The sequence below is a fragment of the Pelodiscus sinensis genome, chromosome 11 (genome assembly GCF_052426305.1).
Source record: "Pelodiscus sinensis isolate ZL-2025 chromosome 11, ASM5242630v1, whole genome shotgun sequence".
In the NCBI taxonomy this organism is placed as follows: domain Eukaryota; kingdom Metazoa; phylum Chordata; order Testudines; family Trionychidae; genus Pelodiscus; species Pelodiscus sinensis.
Window position 1 is genome coordinate 4590694 of NC_143062.1, and position 21422 is coordinate 4612115.

The following is a 21422-nucleotide window of genomic DNA, read 5'->3' on the forward strand; positions in this document are numbered from 1 at the left end:
TGCATAGGAAAGGCCTTAGTACATCCCAACAGCTGAGAAGTAGCTCAATGTAATATAGTGGTCTCAAAAGGTAAAGAATAGGCCATTCAACAGGGATACAAAGAAGAAAATGCTTTGTGTGGCTGGATTAAGACCACACTGTTCAGCTGCACAGGAAAAGACACTTAGCCCAATCTAAAGAAACTATATGGAAGGTTGCAGGAGAGGAAAAGAGTGCTGTGGAGAAGAGGAGAAATGCATCAGAAGAAATGACTCATGGACTAATGCTGTGGTGGTAAAATGCCTCAATAAAATCCTGACTGGCTTGTTGGTGATTACATAGATATAAGGATTTAGGAGCTTAACTTTAAGATACCCCTTTGGAAAATCTTGGCCATATTATCTCATTCAATGAATTTTCAAAAGGAGTTCTGGTCCTGGCGGATGATAATTTTGCAGGGCCCAGGGGTGCCCTGCGGGGCCCGGGGAGGCACAATTTTGTGCATGCGCCTTGGCGGCAGCCGACCAAGAGTAGCATTTCGCGCATGCGTCTTGGCAGCAGCCAACCAGAAGTAGCGTGTGCAGGGTGCGTGCGCAGGGCCTAATGAAGTGCGGGGCCCAGGGCAGCTGCCCCGCTCGCCCAGCCCTATATCTGCCGCTGGTCCTGGTGGGACCTTCATTAGCACTAATTGTCCTAGTATCAGCCACATGAATGTTTACATAATTTAAAATCAAAGTTACTTAAATTTCTAATTACTGTAGTTCACACATGAAGCTGAATTTACCTATCTGACATTGCGATTTGTTCCAACATTGCAGAGCCAGTGTTTGTCTTCCAGTTTCCAGATATGGAAGTCCTCCTGAGAGAAAAAAAATTACAGACACAATATTAACTGATTTAGCACACTTACATTTATGGTCAATAAACTGAGCAGTCATCTTCACCACCTTTCTTAAGTTGTTCTTATTTTCAGAGAAATAGGATACCAAGGACTGCCTGTTTTTACTCATTCTGCTGCTACACTGTGAAAAATTCAACTGATAGCACAAGTCTTAGTAAAATATCAGGCATACATTTTATGTGTGACAATGGCAGTTTTTATTTCTCATGCCTTGTTACCTGTTCACTTTCATAACTGTTGTGACAACTGTTACTGTTTAGTGGTGATATTAGTAATAGACTATTATGAAATTGCAGCTAGCAATGGCTAGTATGGATACACCAACATTGTGAACTAATTCTAAATGCATAGCAAATAACATGAGTTATACAAAGGATACCTATAACATAGGAGACAAAGAAAGGTTCAGGTCCAGATGCCAAATCTATCCCAAATGTTCATATTAGCCAATTATAGAACTAAGGTGCTAACAGTGATATGCAGATGCATATTTTGAACCTCTCCAAGGTTTAGAACCGTTGTGTCATTGTTTCAGTTTGGGCATGTCTACACATCAAAGTTAATTCGAAATAACAGCCGTTATTTCAAATTAACTTTAATAGTGTCTACACAGGCAAACCACTATTTCGAATTCAATTCGAAATAGCAGGGTGCTTAATTCGAATTTGGTAAACCTCATTCTATGAGGAATAGCACCAAATTCAAAATAGCTAATTTGAAATAAGTGCTGTGTAGACACTTATTTTGAAATAGGGGGCCTCCAGCCTTCCCAGGGTGTCCTGGTGGCCACTCCAGCCTCAAGCAAGAACAGTCCTCTCCCTCCCCCGCCCTCCCTGGAGCCCTTAAAGGGGTAGACTATGGCCACAGTGCCTGTTTCAGCTCCAAGCCTGCCAGCCCAGAACCAGCAGTCACTGCCCCTGACCCAGTGGCACCAAACCATGAGCGAGTCCAAACCACTGGCAGCCAGCCCTCCACCACTCCCCAGGAGCAGACTGCCAGCTCCTAGGAGCCTGCCAGGGCCTGGAGAAGGCGGGCACCTTCCTGGTCAAGGGCAGAGATCAGGGTGGAGCTTACTCAGGTTTGGGGGGGGATGCCCACAATGTCCATGATCTCCATACTAGATGGAGGAATGTGTCCGTGTATGGCAGGATAGCTGCCAGCCTGGCCACCATACGCCACATGCAATCCCAGGAGCAGGTTCACATGAAAATCAAGGTGGTCCGGTGAGACCCCCAACCTTGAGCCCTGTGCTTCCCCTCCCCTTTCTTCCCCTTGCTTCCTCCCTCCAGCTCCCTCCTTCCAGGTTTTCCCCTCTCCTCTTCCACCCTTTCTCCTCCCCTCTCCTACCTCCTTTCCCCTGTCTCCCCAGAGTTTCATCCCCCCCCACCAGTTTTGTTAAATAAAGAGAGTTTGCGTTTATGAAAATACATGTATTTTATTTGACATTAGGAAGCGGGGTTGGGGAAGGGGTAAGTGGAAGGATGTGAGGGAGGAATGAGGCACAAGCCCCCAGTGGGGCAGATCAGGGAGGCTCTGAGTGCTCCTCAAGGTTGAAGCGCTCCCACAGCGCTTCCTGGATACTGACAGCCCTTTGATGGACGTCTCAGATCAGGTGCAGCCAGGCTGATGTCAACGCGTCCACGAGATGCACCAGAGTGCCCAGGGGCAGCTCTGTCTCCATGTTGTAGAGTGCTATAGTGTAACGAGTGAGGGCAACCAAAGCACTCCAAGACACACATGCTTTGCGTCCCGCAGCGAGGCAGGCAAGCAAGCATGGACACCTGAGAACTGGCTGGCTGGCTGGCTGGCTGGCTGGCGCGCGCGCGCGCGTGTGTGTGTGTGTGTGTGTGTGTGTGTGTGTGTGTCTTTAAGCACAAGCCTCAGGCAACAGCCACACACAGACACTCCTGACCTGATACCCTGCCTGACCAGGTTCTGGCTGGCCTTAAATCCGAGTCTGTGTCCAGTCAGTGTGGATGCAGTATTTCGAATTATCAAAATGCTAATTCAAACTGCATTTTGTGTGTAGGTGTGTTAATTCAAATTAACAGGTGGTGGTGGTGATGGTGGCTTTGCCTGGGGGTATGGGCTCTGAGATGGGGCCAAAGATGAGAGTTTAGGTTGCATGCTGGGGGGTGGGTTGGAGCAAAGGGGTTCGGTATGTAGGCAGGGACTCCGGGCTGAGGCATGGGGGTGAGGTACAGGGGGTGCAGGCTATGGGATGGGGTTGGGGATGAGATGTTTAAGGTGCAGGAGAGGTTTCTGGGTTTGTTTTGCTTTTTTATCTTGTGAGAGTTGGCTACTCACCTCCACCTAGGAGCCAGACCTGCTACTGATCGCTTTCAGGGCACTGTGCAGTCCACAGTGCCAGGACTGGCAGGAAGCTGTCCTTAGCTACCCACTGGTCACTTTGTCACCCTACAGAAGGTGACTCAATGCCTGACTTCCTGCAACTTTCTGCAACAGTACTGGGTTACGATCCATACTTTGAAAATCACTGTGCTAGTGTCTATCGTGTATTTTCAGCTTAGATACATCTTTGTGAGGTTTTAAAAGAAGCAAAATCTTAAAAGAGCAAAGAATTTGAGATTAATATAACACTATCCTAGCTCAAGTTTAAAAAGATTTTATCCACCTCCTGTTTGATGAAGAAAAAACTTGAATGGCTATTCTGTCCATGAAGAGATGCATGAACTACCATACACTGTACTTTCAACGCTGATGTGGTGTTTGCACATGTGGTATAGTGCAGGTTATTACTTTAGATTGATGTGAACACTACACATTTGTTGTGTTGTTCTTTTGATCACAATTCAGAAAGTTATAGATTCAATGTGTGTTGCTTTTGGAAAGAAAGGGCATGGTTTAAAGATCCGTTGGTACTTTTGTACATATTTGTAGGTTTTCACTGTACTACACCAGGGGTAGGGAATAATTTTTGCCTGGGGGCCAGGTTGGAAGGGGCGGGGCCTAATCCAGAAGGGGCGGGGCCAGAATGCCACTTTGCCCCCCCTTTCCCACTAGGCACTCATGCCCCTGGCAGGGCGGGAAGAGGTTTCACACACTCTCCCGCCCACAGGCCCAGATTGGCCTGGGGGGAGCACATGAAGCCTCCTCCTGCCCTACCCCCACCCTGCGAGGAGCACACGGCACTTCAAAGTCTTGATTGGCCTGGGGGTGGGGGAGCTGCGTGAAGCTTCCTTCGCCCTGCCCCTGCCCTGCATGAGCATACGGCACTTTGAAGTGCTGTGCGCTCCTCACAGGGCTGGTGGGAGGGTGGAGGAAACTTCACGCGCTCCTCCTGCCCCCAGGCCAATCAGGGCTTGGGGGTGGGGGAGCTCACGATGTCTCCTCCCACCCTGCGAGAAGTGTGCGGCACTTCAAAGCGCTGCGTGCTGTTCACAGGGTGGGAAGAAGCTTTGGGCGCTCCCCCGCTCCCAGGCCCTAATTGGCCTAGGGGCAAGGGAGCGGTAGGGCCTCCATGGGCCGGATCAATCTGCCTGGCACAGAGGCCCTTTTGCTCACCCCTGTGCAACACCCTTTTTCACTGTATTTCCTTGAAGTCTGCTGTAACAAATCCTATAGTATAGTTAAATGTGTGTCATGAAACCTTTTGAGAAGCTGCAGTATTTGGAATGATCCAACATTGCATTCTGGATATAATCATCACTGACAGATGTTAAATGTCCCCCTTTTTTGGTGAGTCATGGATCCAGTTTATATCATAATTTCCCACAGAATTATTACACAGAAGTTCTTCATAAAAATCCATTTTGCTGATTTTTCTATGGTGAGTCTTTACATGCTCTGTTCCTGTGCCATAGCAAAAAATGAGCACCAGCTATAGAAGAAGTTACTATTGATAAAACTTGTACATGCATATGAGATATTGTACAGTGATTTGGTAAATCTCCTGTTTTTCATGCTGCTGTAGAGTATTTAACAATAGATAAATATTTCTTCATAAGAATCTAGAAGTGTGTCTACACTAGAGCACTAATTCGAACTAACTTAATTTGAATTAGTTTATTCGAACTAAGCTAATTTGAATGAATGCATCTGCACCCAAAAACTAATTCGAATTAGTGTTTTGCTAATTCAAACTAGTGAGTCCACACTGATTGGATGCTGGGTCGCATTTAAGGGAAGCTGAAACCAGTTCCGGCAGGGCATGAGGTCAGTAGTTGCTTTGTGTGGCTGCTGTCTCAGGCTATCTGAGGCTCGTGCTTAAAGGGACCCCCCTGGACAGCCAGTTCTCAGCTTTCCCGCTTGCTTGCCTACCTCGCCGAGGGACAGCAAAGCATTTTTCTTTCTGCCTGCCTATATTGGTGCTTCCCATTGGGGCCGCCACCGCAGTTGGCACCATGGAGCCAGAGCTCACCCTGGGCATGCTGCTCCAGTTTTTGGACTTGCTGCTGCAAGCCTGCCAGCAATGGGTGGAGGCTGCCTTGCAAAAGTTGTCTCAAAGGCTTTTAGTAAGAAAACTGTGTCATGTTGCTGAAGGTATTTAAAAAGTCACCTATAAACAATTAAGGTATGTCTACACTACAGCATTATTTCCAAATAGTTAATTCAAAATAAGATATTTCAAAATAACGCATCTATACACAAAATGCATTTTGAAATAGCGTTTTGCTATTTTAAAATAGCGCGTCCACACTGATTAGACACTGAATCACATTTAAGGGCAGCTGAAACTGGTTCCAGCAGAGCATCAGGTCAGTAGTTGCTTTGTGTGGCTGCTGCCTGAGGCTATCTGAGGCTTGTGCTTAAAGGGACCCGCCCCCCCGGACAGCAGGTTCTCAGCTTTGCCTGCTTGCTTGTCTACCTCGCTGCGGGACAGCAAAGCATTTTTGTCTCTGCTTTGGTTGCCCTGACTCGGAACACCACAGCACTCGGCACCTTGGAGCCAGAGCTGCCTCTGGGCACTCTGGTGCTCCTTTTGGATGTCTTGCTGCAAGCCTGGCAGCAATTGCTGAAGTCTGCCTCTCAGCAACTGCTGCAGCCCAACCCCCAGGCCCTCTTCCGGACCCTACTGGGCGACGAGGAGAAGCAGCAGCAGCAGTGCCCAGGCACCAGCGTGCCCCGCTGCATCTGGTGTCTGGACACCAGCAGTGACTGGTGGGACCACATGGTCCTGGAGCACTGGGGAGACCAACAATGGACCCCAGAACTTCAGAATGAAGAAGGACACCTTCTGCGAGCTCTGTAAGTTGCTCGCTCCTGCTCTGCAGTGACGGGACACGCACATGAGGCCCGCCATTCCCCTCCAGAAGCGTGTGGCCATCGCCCTCTGGAAGCTCTCCATGATCTGTGGGGAACCAGTTCAGTGTCGGGAGATCCACTGTGCCTGGGGCGGGAGGGAAGAAGGGGCAGCCCCAGGGAAAAGGGGGGGGGGAGGTGGTGCAAGTCCCCGGGAGGGTTTGTTCTGTCCCAGCCGCACTATGGACTGCCCACAGTGGCCAGGATTGCAGGGGGGGTTGATCCTGGGGAGAGGGTGCAGGGCAGTTGCGGGGAAGGAGCACTGTCAGCTACCCTGGCACCCCAGTGACTCTCGGTTTTGTGTGTCCCTCTGCAGGTGGTCAAGGCCATCAATAGAGTGCTACTCTGCAGAGTCATCCATGTCATCGATGTGGACGCGGTCATCGTGGGCTTTGGTGCCCTCGGCTTCCCCAACTGCAGAGGGACAATAGACGGAATGCACACCCCCATCTGTGCCCCAGACCACCAGGCCTTCCTGTTCATAGACCAGAAGGGATATTTCTTGGTCATCCTGCAGGCTGTGTCTGACCACTGGGGCTGCTTCCTGGACATTAACGTCCAGCAAAGCACACGACATGCGGGTTTACAGCAACTCCTCTGTGTGCTGGAGGCTGTACACTGGGACTTTCTTCCCCAACCACCACATCAGGGTCGGGGACATGGACATGCCTGTGTGCCTGGTGGGGGATGCAGCCTACCCACTACAGCCCTGGCTCATGAAGCCCTACACAGGCCACCTCAACCCCTCCCGGCAGCCCTTTAATGCCAGGCTCAGCAGGGCCTGCATCGTGGAGGAAGGTGCCTTCGGCCAGGTGAAGGCCCATTTTAGATGCCTCCTCACCCGCCTGGACCTCTCCAAGAGGACTATTCCGCATGTGGTGGTGGCATGCGGGAGGCCCAGCTGGGGGCTGTCGGTATCCGGGAGGCCCTGTGGGAGAGATTCCAGATGGAGGAGGAGTGAAGCCTCCAGGGCATGCCCCACCAGAGCCTTGTGCCTTATTCCACCCTCATGTCCTTCCACTTTTCCCTCCTGATGTGAAATAAAACCACGTGTGTTGCCAAAAACAAACTCTGTTTATTGAACATAACTAGGGTGGGGGGAGGTGAGAGGGTGGGAGAGAGGCGGGGTAAACATGGGAGGAGGAAGTTGGAAGGGGAAGGCAAGGAGAGGAAGGGGGAGGAGAAGCTCAGGGTTGGGGGTCTTGATGGTCCACCTGTTTCCCCAGCACTGTGGGTGCGGGGGCCTCAGCGTCCCCGGGGAGGGAGTGGGTATGGAGAGTGGGGTGGGGAGGAGGGGAGAAGGAAGAGGCAGGAAGGGGAGCAGGAGCGGAAGGAGGAGCGATAGATGGGTCGGCAGCAGGGGTTGGAGCGGGAGGAGACAATCTCTGCACCAGGGTCTGCAGGTGGTTGCAGATGGCACAGCCCTCAGCAAGCAGCTCCCGCCAGCTCTCCGGCCTCAGATGCAGGTGTTCACGCACCCAGTGCTCCAGGATGTGGGCCTGCCTTCTCAGGAGCCCCAGGTGCTGCCGCTGGTGGTACTCCTGGTTCTGGGTCAGCCTGCTGACTGCCCTGGGCAGGGTGGAAACAAGAGAAGTGGTCAGTTATCCTGGGGACACAGTGCGTGAAGCCCAGCCCCCCTCTGCAAAGCGAGGACGGCAGGTCTCTGCATCAGAGCCAATGTGCTTGCACATAGGCCATGTTTGCTATGTCCTGCTATCCCCGGGAGCGTGAGCTGGCCCAGGACTGCACACATGCCCCTGTGCTGTATATAGCGTGGATGTGCGGGGGGAGGGGAGCTGTGCCCTGCCTCTGCGTAGAAGAGGCTTGTGGAGGGAGGGCATCATGCAGTGTCCCTCCCCAGGGTCAGGAGCATGTCATGTGCCTTCATACATACCCACACGCATGTAACAGGCCAGGGCCCCTGTGTGGCAGCCAGCCGGGGCCACATGCCCAGGGTGGCACGGCCCATGCACAGGTTGCTGCGTGCTCCGGGGTCAGCAAGGCCCACATGTGCGGTACGACATCTCCCTCTCCTCCCCCCCCCCCCACCGCCCCGCATAAGGGGACAGTGATGGCACTCACATGTCAAGGCCTCCTCGGCCTCGGATGACACCGGTGACATGGCTGCTGTGACTCCTCGGGGGTCCTGGGTGAGTGCCACGTGCCCTCCGGGCTCCTGTGACTCCTGGCCATTGTCCTCCTCCTCCGTGCCCTGCTCAGAGCTCTCTGCCCCAGGGTCGATGACCAGCTGAGGGGCACGGACTGTCTGACCCCCAGGATGTGGTTCAGAGCATCATAATAGGGGTAGCAGTCTGGGTCAGCCCCTGGTTGGGAGATGCCCCCTGTGGCCCTAGCATAGGCCTGCCACAGCTCTTTGATTTTCATGTGCACCTGCTCCTGGGTGCGCATGTGGCCTTTGGTGGCCAGGCTGTCAGCCATCCACCTGTAGAAAAGCCGCATTCCTGCGTCTAGTGCTGAGATCATGGACATTGGAGGCCTCAATCAGGTCCATGATCTCCACACTGGACCAGGAAGGCGCCCGCCTTTTGCGGTCCCTGGCAGGCTCCTGGGAGCTGCCAGCCTGTTCTGGGGGAGCGGAGGAGGGCTGGGTGCCAGTGGCTTGCTGTCTTATGCTGGGCCAGGGACAGTGACTGCTGGCTCTGCGCTGGCAGGCTTGCAGCTGGCACAGGCACTGTGGCCAGAGTCTACCCCTTTAAGGGCTCCGGGGCTGGTGGGGAGCAGAAGAGTTTTCCTGGTTTGGCCCAGAGTGGCCACCAGGGCACCCTGGGAAGGGCTGGAGGCCCCCGATTTCAAAATAAGCACCTACACAGCACTTATTTCGATTTAGCCATTTCAAATTTGGTGTTATTCCTCGTGGGATGAGGTTTACTAAATTCGAAATAAGCCCTCTGCTATTTCGATTTAATTTCAAAATAGCAGTTTGGCTGTATAGATATACCCTTAGATTCCATTTATTGTGGTTGGTTCCCTGAAACTATTTTGAAAAATTGCTATGAAAGGGTTGCCCCACGGGGGAGTTTAATTCTTCCCTTCCCACTCCCTCCTCCAAAAATAATTATTTCTGTAACAGAATTCAACAAAATGCACTAATATAAACAATAGACATCTGAGATGTTTTAAAAAGCTTTTTAAATTGAAATATCCATCAACAAACTTAAAAAAGTATAAAATACCTTTTCCCCAAAGTGCTGACTACAGAGGACTATTTAAAAAGAGACATTAGATTTCAACCAAGTGAGTTTTAGTGCTGCTTGGTAAATGAAAAAAAATATATATATAACTTTTGGCTTACATGTATGCTTTGTAGTTGCTGCCTATCTTTTGGATCCTGATGTCATATTTGGAATCTATGAAGGGTTCAGTGGTGGCGTAGGTCTGGGTCAGTGCTACCACGCTGGCTATGTCCTGAAAATCATAGTGGTTGTCTACTTTAACCTGTTGTCATAACACAAGCAGCATATGGAAGAGAAAAACAACAAGAACAACTTACTGTAAAATGCAATTACAAATGACTTGTGAGAAATATTAATTTTATACTACCAGCTTACAAAATAAAGAATGGACAATTTATTTTATCTGGAGAAAAGTTGTAGCTATGAAAATTAGAATATGCCAAAAATATGCCTGCAATAAGTGGTGTACTTTCTAAGCAGACCAAAATTGCTAATGAAGTGGGGATTTAACTAGCCTGTGCTTTATTAGCATAATCTCACCCACACGCTATTCCGCTCGCCAGCTGATTCGAACCTGGAAGTGCACTCCGGGACGCGTTAGTTCGAATCAAACCCCTTGGTTCGAACTAATGTTACTCATTTTTTGAGGAGTAATGTTAGCTTGAACCAAGGGGTTTGATTCGAACTAACTGGAGCACACTTCCTGCTTCGAATCAGCTGACGAGTGGAATAGCATGCGGGTGAGATTATGCTAATGAAGCATGGGATGTTTAAATCCTTACTTCATTAGCAATTTCGGTTGGCTACATTTGCATCCCTAGTTCGAACAAGGGAGAAAGTGTAGACACACCCTAAGAGTTCACAAACACAGGTAACACTTCCCTCTTGACAACTATTATGGGATGCAGATAATATGTACTTTGCACTTCAACAATGAATATTTGGTCCAGAGATTTCTACAAGAATTACACTTTTTACACTAGGCTGAATTTTCAAGTATAAATAAAATGCCTTTTCATTAAATTCTGATTTAAAAAACAGATTAGAGTAAAATGATTATAATTTAACTAAATGTGTAAAATCTTTCCCATTTGCTATTTCTGTCTATAGTTTAAACTGATTCCACTATACAGCAATTATTACCATTTACTTTCCCCTATAGCAGATCTTGAGAAAATTTTTGAAAAAGAATCAAGAGGAGAATTTTCTTAATTCCTTTTCTAGCAATTTTATAAATAAATACATTGTACTAATGCCAAATTTTGAAAAAATGTTATAGTGTGAATACAAGTAGGAGTTGCAGGCATATATTTGAGAACAGTATATGGCCGCTATAGTAGAAATTATGAATATATGGAAATAGGCTTAATCTCATTTAAGAACCAATGTATGTGGGAGAGAAGATGAATAATGGAGTGACTACGATTTAAAAAAACCTCATAGAAAGCCAAGTTCATAAACTTTGCACAAATCAATAAAGTAAGAAAAACCAGAGTGGCAAAGTAATAATGTGGATAAGATCAAGTTTTCTGGTTTTTGTTTTTAATTTAAGTATATTTATAGAACTCTTAAGAAAAAGAGCTTAGTTGCTTAAGCTAATCCACTGGTAAGGATGTTTAAGTAATTGTAATGTCATGTATTACTTCTCTTGGTTTCCATAATTTTTGTAGTAGGTTAGCTTTGTTGTATACAGGAGGTTCAGAGCTGTTCAGAATGTTCATTCATAGACTTTTTGGAAATCGAAGGGCATAAGTATCATTTGAAGATTGCCCTTGTTCAATTCTTTTTCATCTGAAGATCTCTTAAAAAGTTTCTCTGAAAAAGTTCATCAATACAGTACCTGCACCAGCTGACATCAGTGGAAGCATAATTGAGACATATACTGATACCACCATCATCAGATCTAAGTGATACAGAAATTGCTTCACCCAACAGTAAAATGCTCTAGATTATCACTGGGATTGAATGCAGTAAGTGTGCTGTATTTCTAGGAAATGAAGAAAAATACTGTATTCAATTGTGAGAATTTAGGAAGCTGTAGGAGAATTTATTTACTAGATTCTCAGACCTGCAAATCTTTATTTGTTTCTATAAGCCTGGCTTTTCAAGTAGTTCTGCTGCAGTCAACAAAATAGTCAACAAAATTATCACAAAAGGCCCTACTTCAGGAAAGCAGCTGAGCATGTGCTGAAGTCAAGGACTGAATTTAAACCATTTGGGGATGTAAGCATATGCTTAAATACTGTCCTGAATAGGGACCCAAGTAAGGGCTTGCAGAATCAGGATCCTGAGCTGGAATTTGACCAGTTCACAAGTTTCAACCCCTACTAGGAAGAAGTTTATATATTTTAATATTTACAGTACACAATTAAAATGTAGACTAGCACCAGAAATCCCCTAGTATATTTATGTATAAATAGCACCTGCACCTTTCCCATGCCTGAATGAGCATGTCCAATCTTCACGACAACAGGAAATGTTGGCAGTGTTAACTAAGAGTGGAAGAAAAGGAAAGAGTATTAATTTAACTGTCCACTGATGTTATGAACATTTTAATATACATGAAAATAACTTCTTCTGAAGTAGCTGTTCAGGATTTATTAGAATTTTCATCCTGGTTTTAACTGGCTTGCATATCTTCCTCTGTCACACTGGCATTTGTAAGAGCATCATTATTATGTTACATTCCTCTGTCTCATGCAGCTCTGCATTTAGTTTTTTTAAATCACAACAAAAATGTAGTAAAAGCAGTTCTTCCTCTGCAAATATTTTAGAAGTACCCATGGATTGCTCAGATATTTAACTTGAACCCAAACCTTAAAACTCATAATAAAGATACAACCACTATATTCTAATTCAGGCTATGTCTACATTGCACAGCTTTTGCAAAAAACAGCTGTTTTTGCACAAAAATTCACGGAGAGTCCACACTACAAGTGTGTTTTTGCACACGTAAATTTACAGTAAATCGGAAGAAGAGAGGGCTTTTTGCACAAGAGTTATTCTTCTTTCTACAAGGAATAAGCCTTTCTGCGCAAGACCTCTTGCACAGAAAGGTGTGTGTGGACTGCAAACAGGTTTCTTGTGCAAAAAACAGCTTATCAAAAGAAGCACAGGTGCCTTGGTGGCCATTCTGTTAATGGCAATCAGAGCTTTTCTTGCACAAGAGCATCCATGCTGTGGAGACATAGCCTCAGTTTAGGATTCCAACCAAGTTCTTGTCCACACAGTGGGGAGCATTAAAAACACTTGCCACTCTCCAGTTAAAACTTAATTTGGAGACGTGCTGAAAAACAACATATTCTCATGCCTCTCAGCCTGCTTAGATTCAGGCCTTAACCACAGCAAATATCCTGCAGATAGCTGAAAGGGTAGATATTGTCTTTTTAATATCATTGTCTGCACCTGTAATTTGAATTTCTAATTTGATAGCCCAGGGTTAGCATCTGGACTTCTTCCTCTATTATAAATTTGACAGGTAATCCAAGAAATTGTTGGTGTTCAAAATGACAGTGATCACAAAGCATAAGAAGAGTACAAGAGCCAAATCCTCTCGGTTAAAAAGAGTACTTAATCTCTCATGGATTTTTGGGCTCCCTCACTTATAGCTGGTTCTTACCATGTTCAGCATGAAAGGAGGAAGAGAGAAGAGGGAAGACTCCTCAGAGCCAACAAACCAAGGATATACTAGGGAGATTAAAGCAAAGAACTAGAAATGAATAAGTACATTTCTACACCATGCCTAGAATTTCATAGGAAGATTTTTTCATAGTAGAATTTCATAGGAAGCTTTAGGCATCTCTCTTTACAGTACAGTTGAAATGTTTAATAACTACAGCTGTACCTCATTCATTAATTTTCTTCTTTATAAATCTCCTTAGCTTTGTTGAGTGGCTCAGTTGATCTATTAAAATTGCACAACTTTGCAATCAGCATTGCTGCACAATAACACATTTGAGTCAATGCTGCTCCACCTGATTTTTCTATCATTCTAAAAACAAAAATCCTACAGTGGGAAGTTGCCTAATAAAGTTTTTCTATTTATTTGCCCCTCCTAAAATAAATGTTGACGATGATAATGGAAAGAAAACATGAACTGCAGGTCTTAAGGCTTACAATAGAAGTTTGGAATGTCTTATGTAATGTTGTGTGTCCTCTCTTGAGAATGGCCAAGTTTAAAATAAATAGAGTACTGGAGGGAGGAATTTTGGCACAAGCCAGTAAGGTAGCTAGCTAATGTTCCTTCCTTGTAAACTGGCCTCTGCTACTTCAAGCTCTAGTTGCAGCTGGGTTTTCAATTTCATTATGAGATTCTTGTGAGCCTGAATGGAGTAATTATCTTTGAATACAGCAATTGTGACTTCATACTCTTTATGCAGAAAGTGAGTCGCAGAGCTGGGAACACAGAACCCTAGTCTGCTGATTTTTCCAAATTCATTGATCTAAAACATAGACAACGCATCCTCTCTGCATTTAAATTCCAGGACAGAGGAGGACACAAGCTAATGGGTATATTATATCAAACAACTCCAATGGAATTATAAGAAAACGTGTACAATTAGGATTATTTGTAATCAAAAAGGGCATTTTGGGCATCTCATGTATTATATAGTGACAGCTCACTGTCCTATCTTACGGAGTGTAAGGAATAAAAGATGCAATTAGTGTGGAAAAGAACGAACATTTCATACCCAAAGCTAAAACAGGTTTGGCAGTATCTTAACATAAGAACAGAACATAAGAACGGCCGTACTGGGTCAGACCAAAGGTCCATCTAGCCCAGTATCCTGTCTACCAACAGTGGCCAGCACCAGGTGCCCCAGAGAGGGTGGACCGAAGACAATGATCAAGCGATTTGTCTCCTGCCATCCCTCTCCAGCCTCTGACAAACAGAGGCCAAGGACACCATTTTATCCCCTGGCTAATAGCCTTTTATGGACCTAACCTCCATGAATTTATCCAGCTTCTCTTTAAACTCTATTATAGTCCTAGCCTTCACAGCCTCCTCTGGCAAGGAGTTCCACAGGTTGACTACACGCTGTGTGAAGAAGAACTTTCTTTTATTAGTTTTAAACCTGCTACCCATTAATTTCATTTGGTGTCCTCTAGTTCTTCTATTATGGGAACTAATAAATAACTTTTCTTTATCAGCCCTCTCCACACCACTCATGATTTTATAGACCTCTATCATATCCCCCCTCAGTCTGCTCTTTTCTAAACTTGGAAACACAACAGGTACCTTAAGAATTTTTAGACATCCTTTGCATTGTCAAGTTGTTTTATGCTGTCAGTATAATTCTGATGGCAATGGCAATACATTAAGCCTGACACTTCTGAAAACTATTTCACATTAGTAGCCTTTTTGAAAAAAATAGCCAGTTAAACATTAATCACACATTTTTATTCCCAATAGTGCAATTATCGTTCCATTGAATTAAAATATTAATGTAATATCATTTATGAAAGAACTATGCATTAAAATAGTTGGTTTTAAACAGAATATTTGACGTGCAGAAATGTTAAAAGTATAAATATGCTGTTTATTCAACATTCACACAGATTTTGGCCATTGTTGCACAACTGTAAGTGAACATTTAGCAGCACAAAAGCAAACACTTGCTACTTTTTCTAATGACGTCCTATGGGACAACAGACTTTACTTACTTTTGGGAACAAGTTTGCTCATTAATAGTCTGCTTTTCAAATCTAAATATGAACATGTTTACATACCCAAATATGATTTCATAAACAGATAGTTGTGCTTCTAAATTAAGTATTTGCAAATGACTATGTAGGTGCACAAAGAAATTTTCTATGCAAATGAGGCATGTGTGTGCAGAGTTAGGAAAAAACAGATCGCAATGACAATGGGATGTGTCCTCTGAATAAACTGGTTTTACCATAAACATTTTTTCCCTACCGCCTCCCCCTCCCCAAGATTGTTGGCCAGGTCCTGGTCCCTTTGTTTTGCCTATGAAGGGGAATGGAAGTGGTTTCCCCAATCCTCTCTATTTTGTGTGGCCACCTGAAGGCTTAAAAAAAGCAAGCAATTATTTTCTATTGCTAATTTAAATGGCTTGACTTCACTTTTGCATTTAGGACCTAAGCAAAGCACTTAAAGAAATGGTTAATGTTAAGCATGTATTGGGAATACTTTATTGTAGAAGAACCTTAATCAGCTGTGACTACTTCTCTATAAATAAAGCTCCTACACTTGTACACTGTTAATAAAGAGTAACTAAACTCAATTTTATCTGGTCTTTCAGTACTTGGGAACTGAACTAACAAAATGATATAACATCAACATTTAGCACTAGAACTGATCAAAATCTTTTCATCTCAGTGATTGGGTTCCTCCTCTTTCCCCAAATTATCAATATAAACAAATCTGTCCCGCCCCCCATGATCAAATGGGAATTTTCTATATTATTTTTCTGAATGATACACATGCAAGTGACATTGATTTAGGATTACAATCCAATGAGTATAGAAGGGCTAAATACTGTCCTGGGCAGAGGAGGAGATATGAATGGTTTGTATCTTGTAACTGGTGGGGGTGGTATGAATAAGTCATTACAGACTGTCTGAAACCAAATCACACTAGAGGAGACTATAGAAAGCAAGGGGAACCCCAAGGACTGAACAACTGACACACACCAACAGCAATCTTTGTGAACTCAGCCTGGATCTGCAGGAGGAAAACAATGGACTGAAAGGTGAGACAAGGGATAAGAACTGGCCTTTGGGGAAACGGCTCTCACCTGGTGTAGTAAGTTGAGACTTGGTAACATAAAGTCAGCAGGCCTGAATAAAGGCCTGTAACATAAAAACAACAGGCCTGAAATCTAGTGAACAAGACTTTGGCTCAGTGAAATTGCAGGCAGGAAATAGACTTGGCTAAAGAGAAATAATATAAGCCAGGTCAAGCATAAAGAACACCAAAAGGTATCAGGCACAGGTACCAAGCATAGGCTAAAAGCACAATCCAGAGGGATTGTAACAGAATGCCTTGCTAAGAAAAATGTTGGTACCAACCACATCCCCACAAATGAAGTACATACTGTTCTATGTTTAGGACTGGGTCAAAGTTGACAGCATGATGAATAGTAAGTAAACCCCCTTCTGCCAGTTAAGGGGTGATAACCAGCTAACAGAGGGTGGCAACCTAATATGTCATTGATATGTAACTTGTTTGTACCTGTGTATAAAAGTGAAGCCCAAAGGGTGATCACTGGCTGACCATGAAGGGACACTGGATATCCAGGACTCTTAATGGATGTTAGTCCATTACCACGGCTTACATAAATGTAGTGGCGCAGTGGTGAGTCTGTTCACTGACAACTATTAGTCTGTGTCATTTGGCAATAAACCTGCTTGGGTGATTTCAATTTGTGGTCTCAGGCTTCTCTCAGAAGTCTGTTGTGTTAGCTAGTTGTGCATGGTTAACACAATAGACAGGGCAGCACATGCATGAATGCATTCCTTCCCCCCCTATCCCCCCCAACTAGCATGCATGCACACAGTCAAAAGTTTATCATTGACAGAGTAGAAGACCTGTCAGGAACTCATTGGGACGAACCCCAAATCCTGACTGATGACACCTGGGAATGAAAGACTGATTTGGTGGGTGAGGTTCTGAGGCCTGCAATGTGCGGGAGGTCATGTTAAATGGTCACTTCCGACCTTAAAGTCTTTGAGAGCCAAAAATGACTTCTGTAACAGTGTGGCGGGGGCCTCCCGCCTCGTTCCCTTCTCCCCTTCATAGGCAGCAGGCTCTGCGGCCTAGTTCAGCAATTGCAGCCGGCCCAGAGGCCTAGTCCACAGTCACAGCAGGCCCTGGGGCCTAGTTCACGCCCTGAGGGGTTGGGTTAGGGGGGTCCGGGCCCTCCCTCTCCACCGGACCCCAACCCAGGGCCCTAATGGTGCTGGGTGGCTCCCACCACTGGCTCAGCGGGGGGGGTCCTCCCCAAAACGTGCTGAGCCCACCGGGGCTTTCCCTGCCCCTTGCCCTGGGTTGCTTCCTACCCCAGCCTTGTGGCCGACGGAGGTCCCACCTGGCGACGCTGGGCTGGCGGCGGCAGCCACGTCAGCTGGTCCTGTCTCTGGGGCAGCAGCGCCGGGGGTCTCTTCTGCAGCGGGGCGGGCAGCCCCCTGGCATCGGCGTTGGGGCTGTGCTCACCCCGGGGATGGTAGTAGCAATAGCGGCGGTCTCTCCGGCTCTAAATCCGGCTACAGGTCCGGCGGCGGGCCTGCAGCTTGGGCTGGAGCTCCTTCCTCCCGGCAGTCTGCCCCAACTGAGCAGCCTCGCAGCCTTTTATAATGAGGCTGCACTGCGAGCATGCCCGATAGGGCTGTGGGGGAGGGGCATGTTCTACCCAATAAATGGGCTCCTCTCCCTCCTGCTCAGTGCGGGGCAGGTTAGCCCCGTCACACACCTCCCCCCTTAAAAGGTTCCTTCCCGGTAGTCTCTCCTCCCCCTCTTCCGGACCTATGCGTGAAAAAAAATCTGCGTTTCCGTGTGTCTTCCCTGGCCTATGTGCCACTTGAAATGAATACGGCTGCAAAGCTAGGTACCAGCGCATGATACGCGCATTGGTGTCCTTCATTGTTTGCAACCACCTCAGAAGGGCATGATCCGTCACTATCAAAAAGGTACTACCTAAGAAATAATACCTCAGCGTGTCCACGGCCCACTTCACTGCCAATGCCTCCCTCTCTATGGTGGAATACTTAGTTTCCTTAGGGTATAACTTATGGCTAAGGTACAGTAGAGGGTGTTCTACTCCGCCCACCTCCTGGGATTGCACAGCCCCGAGGCCTACCTCGGAGGCATCTGTCTGTAAGGTGAAGGGCTTGGAAAAGTCCGGCTGGGCCAATACCGGTCCCTGGATAAGGTGGTCTCTCAAGGTCTGAAACGCCCTCTCGCATGCTCTTTTGATTATTTTATCAGGTTCTAAAGAATGCAAAAAGCACACACACATTAAAGAGTGTGTATTCTGTCTTTTCAGTGATTTAAAACTTCTCATATAATTATTTTATAATAAATTTGGAGTTTAATTTCAACAGCGTCTGAACTTAAACTGAATCTTATGGTTAATATCTGGTTCTGCTTTGATCTGTAAACTTGTAGATATGTTCCCGGAAGGAATGAAAACCATATTATATTCTACAGGAAAAGAAAGGAATAAGAATCTACTCAGGAAAAATCCTTTTAAATTGAGATAACAGAAGTCAAAATTCCTACATTTTGGCTAGTACAGCATTTACTATAAAAGTTGCATTCACTGAAATGACACACATAATGATTTATTTTATATGTTAATATCAGGAAATAAATTAATATATTAAATAACGAGACAAATGAAATGACTGTTACTAAAGGATGTTTTGAAACTGGAAGTTCATTCATGTTTGACACAAGTCTTAGAGTATCTCTCTACTATCAAGTGTTGTCAAGACAACTGATGTCAACACGCAGAAATCAACAACAGCAAAGTCACTAATGTGTTTTCACACTTGCCCCATCTGTCAACAGATCGTGTTCACATCGGGAGCTCCCTCATCAAGGCTGCGTCTAGACTGGCAAGTTTTTCCACAAAAGCGGCCGCTTTTGCGCAAAAATTTGCCAGCTGTCTACACTGGCTGCTTGATTTTACACAAAAGCACTGACATTCTACTGTCTGAAATCAGTGCTTCTTGCGCAAATGCTTTGATGTTCCCGTTCAGGCAAAAGCCCTTTTCCGGAAATGTTTTTGCACAAGAGGGCCAGTGTAGACAGCTAGGCTGTGTCCAGACTCAGGGGTTTTTTCGAAAAAAGTAGCCTTTTTTCGAAAAAACTTCCCCTGCGTCCAGACTCAAGCCGTGTTCTTTTGAAATTAATTCGAAAGAACGCGGCTTTTCTTTCGGTAAACCTCATTTCACGAGGAAGAACGCCTTCTTTCGAAAGTTCCTCTTTACAGATTAGTTTTGAGTTGGGAAGGCTACCATTGGAGCTGTACTGCTGCAAGTGTGTACAGTAATAAATTGCATTCTGTTACAAAGGGCAGTGACTTTGGGAAATGTGCATGACATAGTTGCTGGCTTTGAAGACATGGGATTTCCTCACTGTGTGTGGAGGGCAACAGATGGCACACACATTCCAATTTTAGCACCAGCCCGCCTTACCACTGAGTACATCAACAGGAAGGGATACTTCTCTGGTGCTTGTGGATCACTGTGAGTGCTTCATAGACACAATGCAGGGTGGTCTGTAAAGGTGCATGACACAAGCATCTTCAGGAATACTGGTTTGTACAGAGAACTGCAGACATGGACTTTCTTTCCAGACCACAAGATTATAGTGTGAGGATGTGGAAATGCACATAGTGATCCTAGGAAACCTGGCTTAGCCCTGGCTCATGAAACAGTTCATGGGGCACCTGGAAAGCAGTAGGGAGTGCTTTAACAGCAGACTAAGCAGGTGTGTCAGTCGTGGTGGCTGAAAATAGCTGTGGGAGATTGAAGGCAAGATGGAGGTGTGTCTATGGCAGGCTAGACCTCCCCGAGGACAATATTCCTCTGGTTATCACTATATGTTGCACTTTGCATAATTTGGGTGAACTGAAAGTTGAAATGTTTGCTTAGGGGTAGAGCACTGAGACACAGAGCTTGGGTGCAAAGTTTGAGTAGCTAGACACTAGGGATGCTGAGAGGGCTGTTATTAACATCATGGAGGCTTTGAGGAAGCACTTTGACAACGAGGGGCACTGAAATAAACCTGTTACAGTAGCTTTCTGGCTGCTTCCTCTCCTCCCTCCTCCAATTCAACCCATAGCCAGGAACATGCATTTAAAGCTTTCACCTGTGACTGTAGTGACTGGTCAACAGTACATATAAGTGCTAAACCATTATAGAAGTGTGTCTTTATTCATCAGAAAACAGTGCAGAGTAATGTAATAAAGCACCCCTGACAGCTGGGAAGGATTACAATTAAGAAATCTGTGTAGGTCCAGGTATCATAATCCAAGTTAGGAGAGGGAGTGGAGTGCATAGAAAAATGAGGACTCCCAGAGAGGGAAAAGGAATGCGAGGGCATGGACGGGGGTTGCTGTACAAATAATTTTGCATCTGGTTGAGGGGGAGGGCAAACTCATACTGGCTCAGAGTTCTGCTCCACTAAACACTTGAGATCTCCGCCTGGTCCTCCATGACCCCGATCGTGCATTCTGTGGCCTCCTTAGCGAAGGCCTGGTTGTCCTGTTGGTTGCATAGCTCCCTTTTCAAGCACTGACCACAAAGTCTGCACTCCCCCCCCATGATTTAGCACTTCCGAACCATATCCTCCCTGCTTCTTTTCAGACACTTCCTTATCTGTTGCAAACTCTCTGAAGCTGTCTGTGGTGAGGCATCAAGATCTCTGGTGTTCAGCACAATGCACAAAAAGGCATCTGTTACTGTCCAGTCCTACATTATAGCATTTAATTTACAAATCCATTTTCCAACATTTCCCCTCACTTGCGAGGAAAGCACCTCAACAAGCACTTTAATCATGGTGAGGGAGGGACTGGGATAAGGGTGGCTGGCAGCAGTGCATACCAACAAAAGAAATTGGAGCTAAGGTTACGAAATTTCCTTTGCAGGAAAATACTTCTAATTACGCCACACTTCTCCCGAAGTGGATAACACCCTGGCAGACATCTCTCTGCTGAGGGTAAGGAGGGAAACCAGCGCAGAATTTCCCCCTGCCTCCACCTACGTGCTGCTTTGGTTCCTGCACAAGTAATTGATGAATGGTACAGGCTAGTGTCCTACACTGATGGAATGGAAAAGCCTCATGGCCCCGGAACCTGCCACAGAAAATTTACAAGTATCTCTGGCAAGGTTTCGATAGCCTCTCTCTGCAGGATTCTACTGAGATTCCAGTGAGCATGTGCATGAGATCACCCGTTTGGTTATCAATTATCTACACTGGCCTACATGCAACTCACAGGAACACAAAAAGCAACCCACTTTTCCATGCCCTCAGCTGTGCCCTCCACAAGCCACAGTCCCAGAAAGTGGTTGCTCAGGCTGGTTATGTCTGTCAGCACTAGAGAAGAGTTCCTGG

At 45.9% G+C, this 21422-nt stretch overlaps 2 protein-coding genes across 2 annotated transcripts in view; one reads left to right on the forward strand and one right to left on the reverse strand.

Moving 5' to 3' along the window:
- Positions 1–21422, forward strand: part of TIMP4 (TIMP metallopeptidase inhibitor 4) — a 118828-nt gene that overhangs the window by 41027 nt on the left and 56379 nt on the right. The window lies entirely within an intron of this gene.
- Positions 1–21422, reverse strand: part of SYN2 (synapsin II) — a 260118-nt gene that overhangs the window by 39671 nt on the left and 199025 nt on the right. The window contains exons 6-8 of the mRNA XM_075939636.2: positions 11767–11829; positions 9457–9599; positions 765–839 (exon numbers count right to left, since the gene is read on the reverse strand). Coding sequence (XP_075795751.1) covers positions 765–839; positions 9457–9599; positions 11767–11829 — 281 coding nt within the window. The remainder of the gene's footprint in view (positions 1–764; positions 840–9456; positions 9600–11766; positions 11830–21422) is intronic.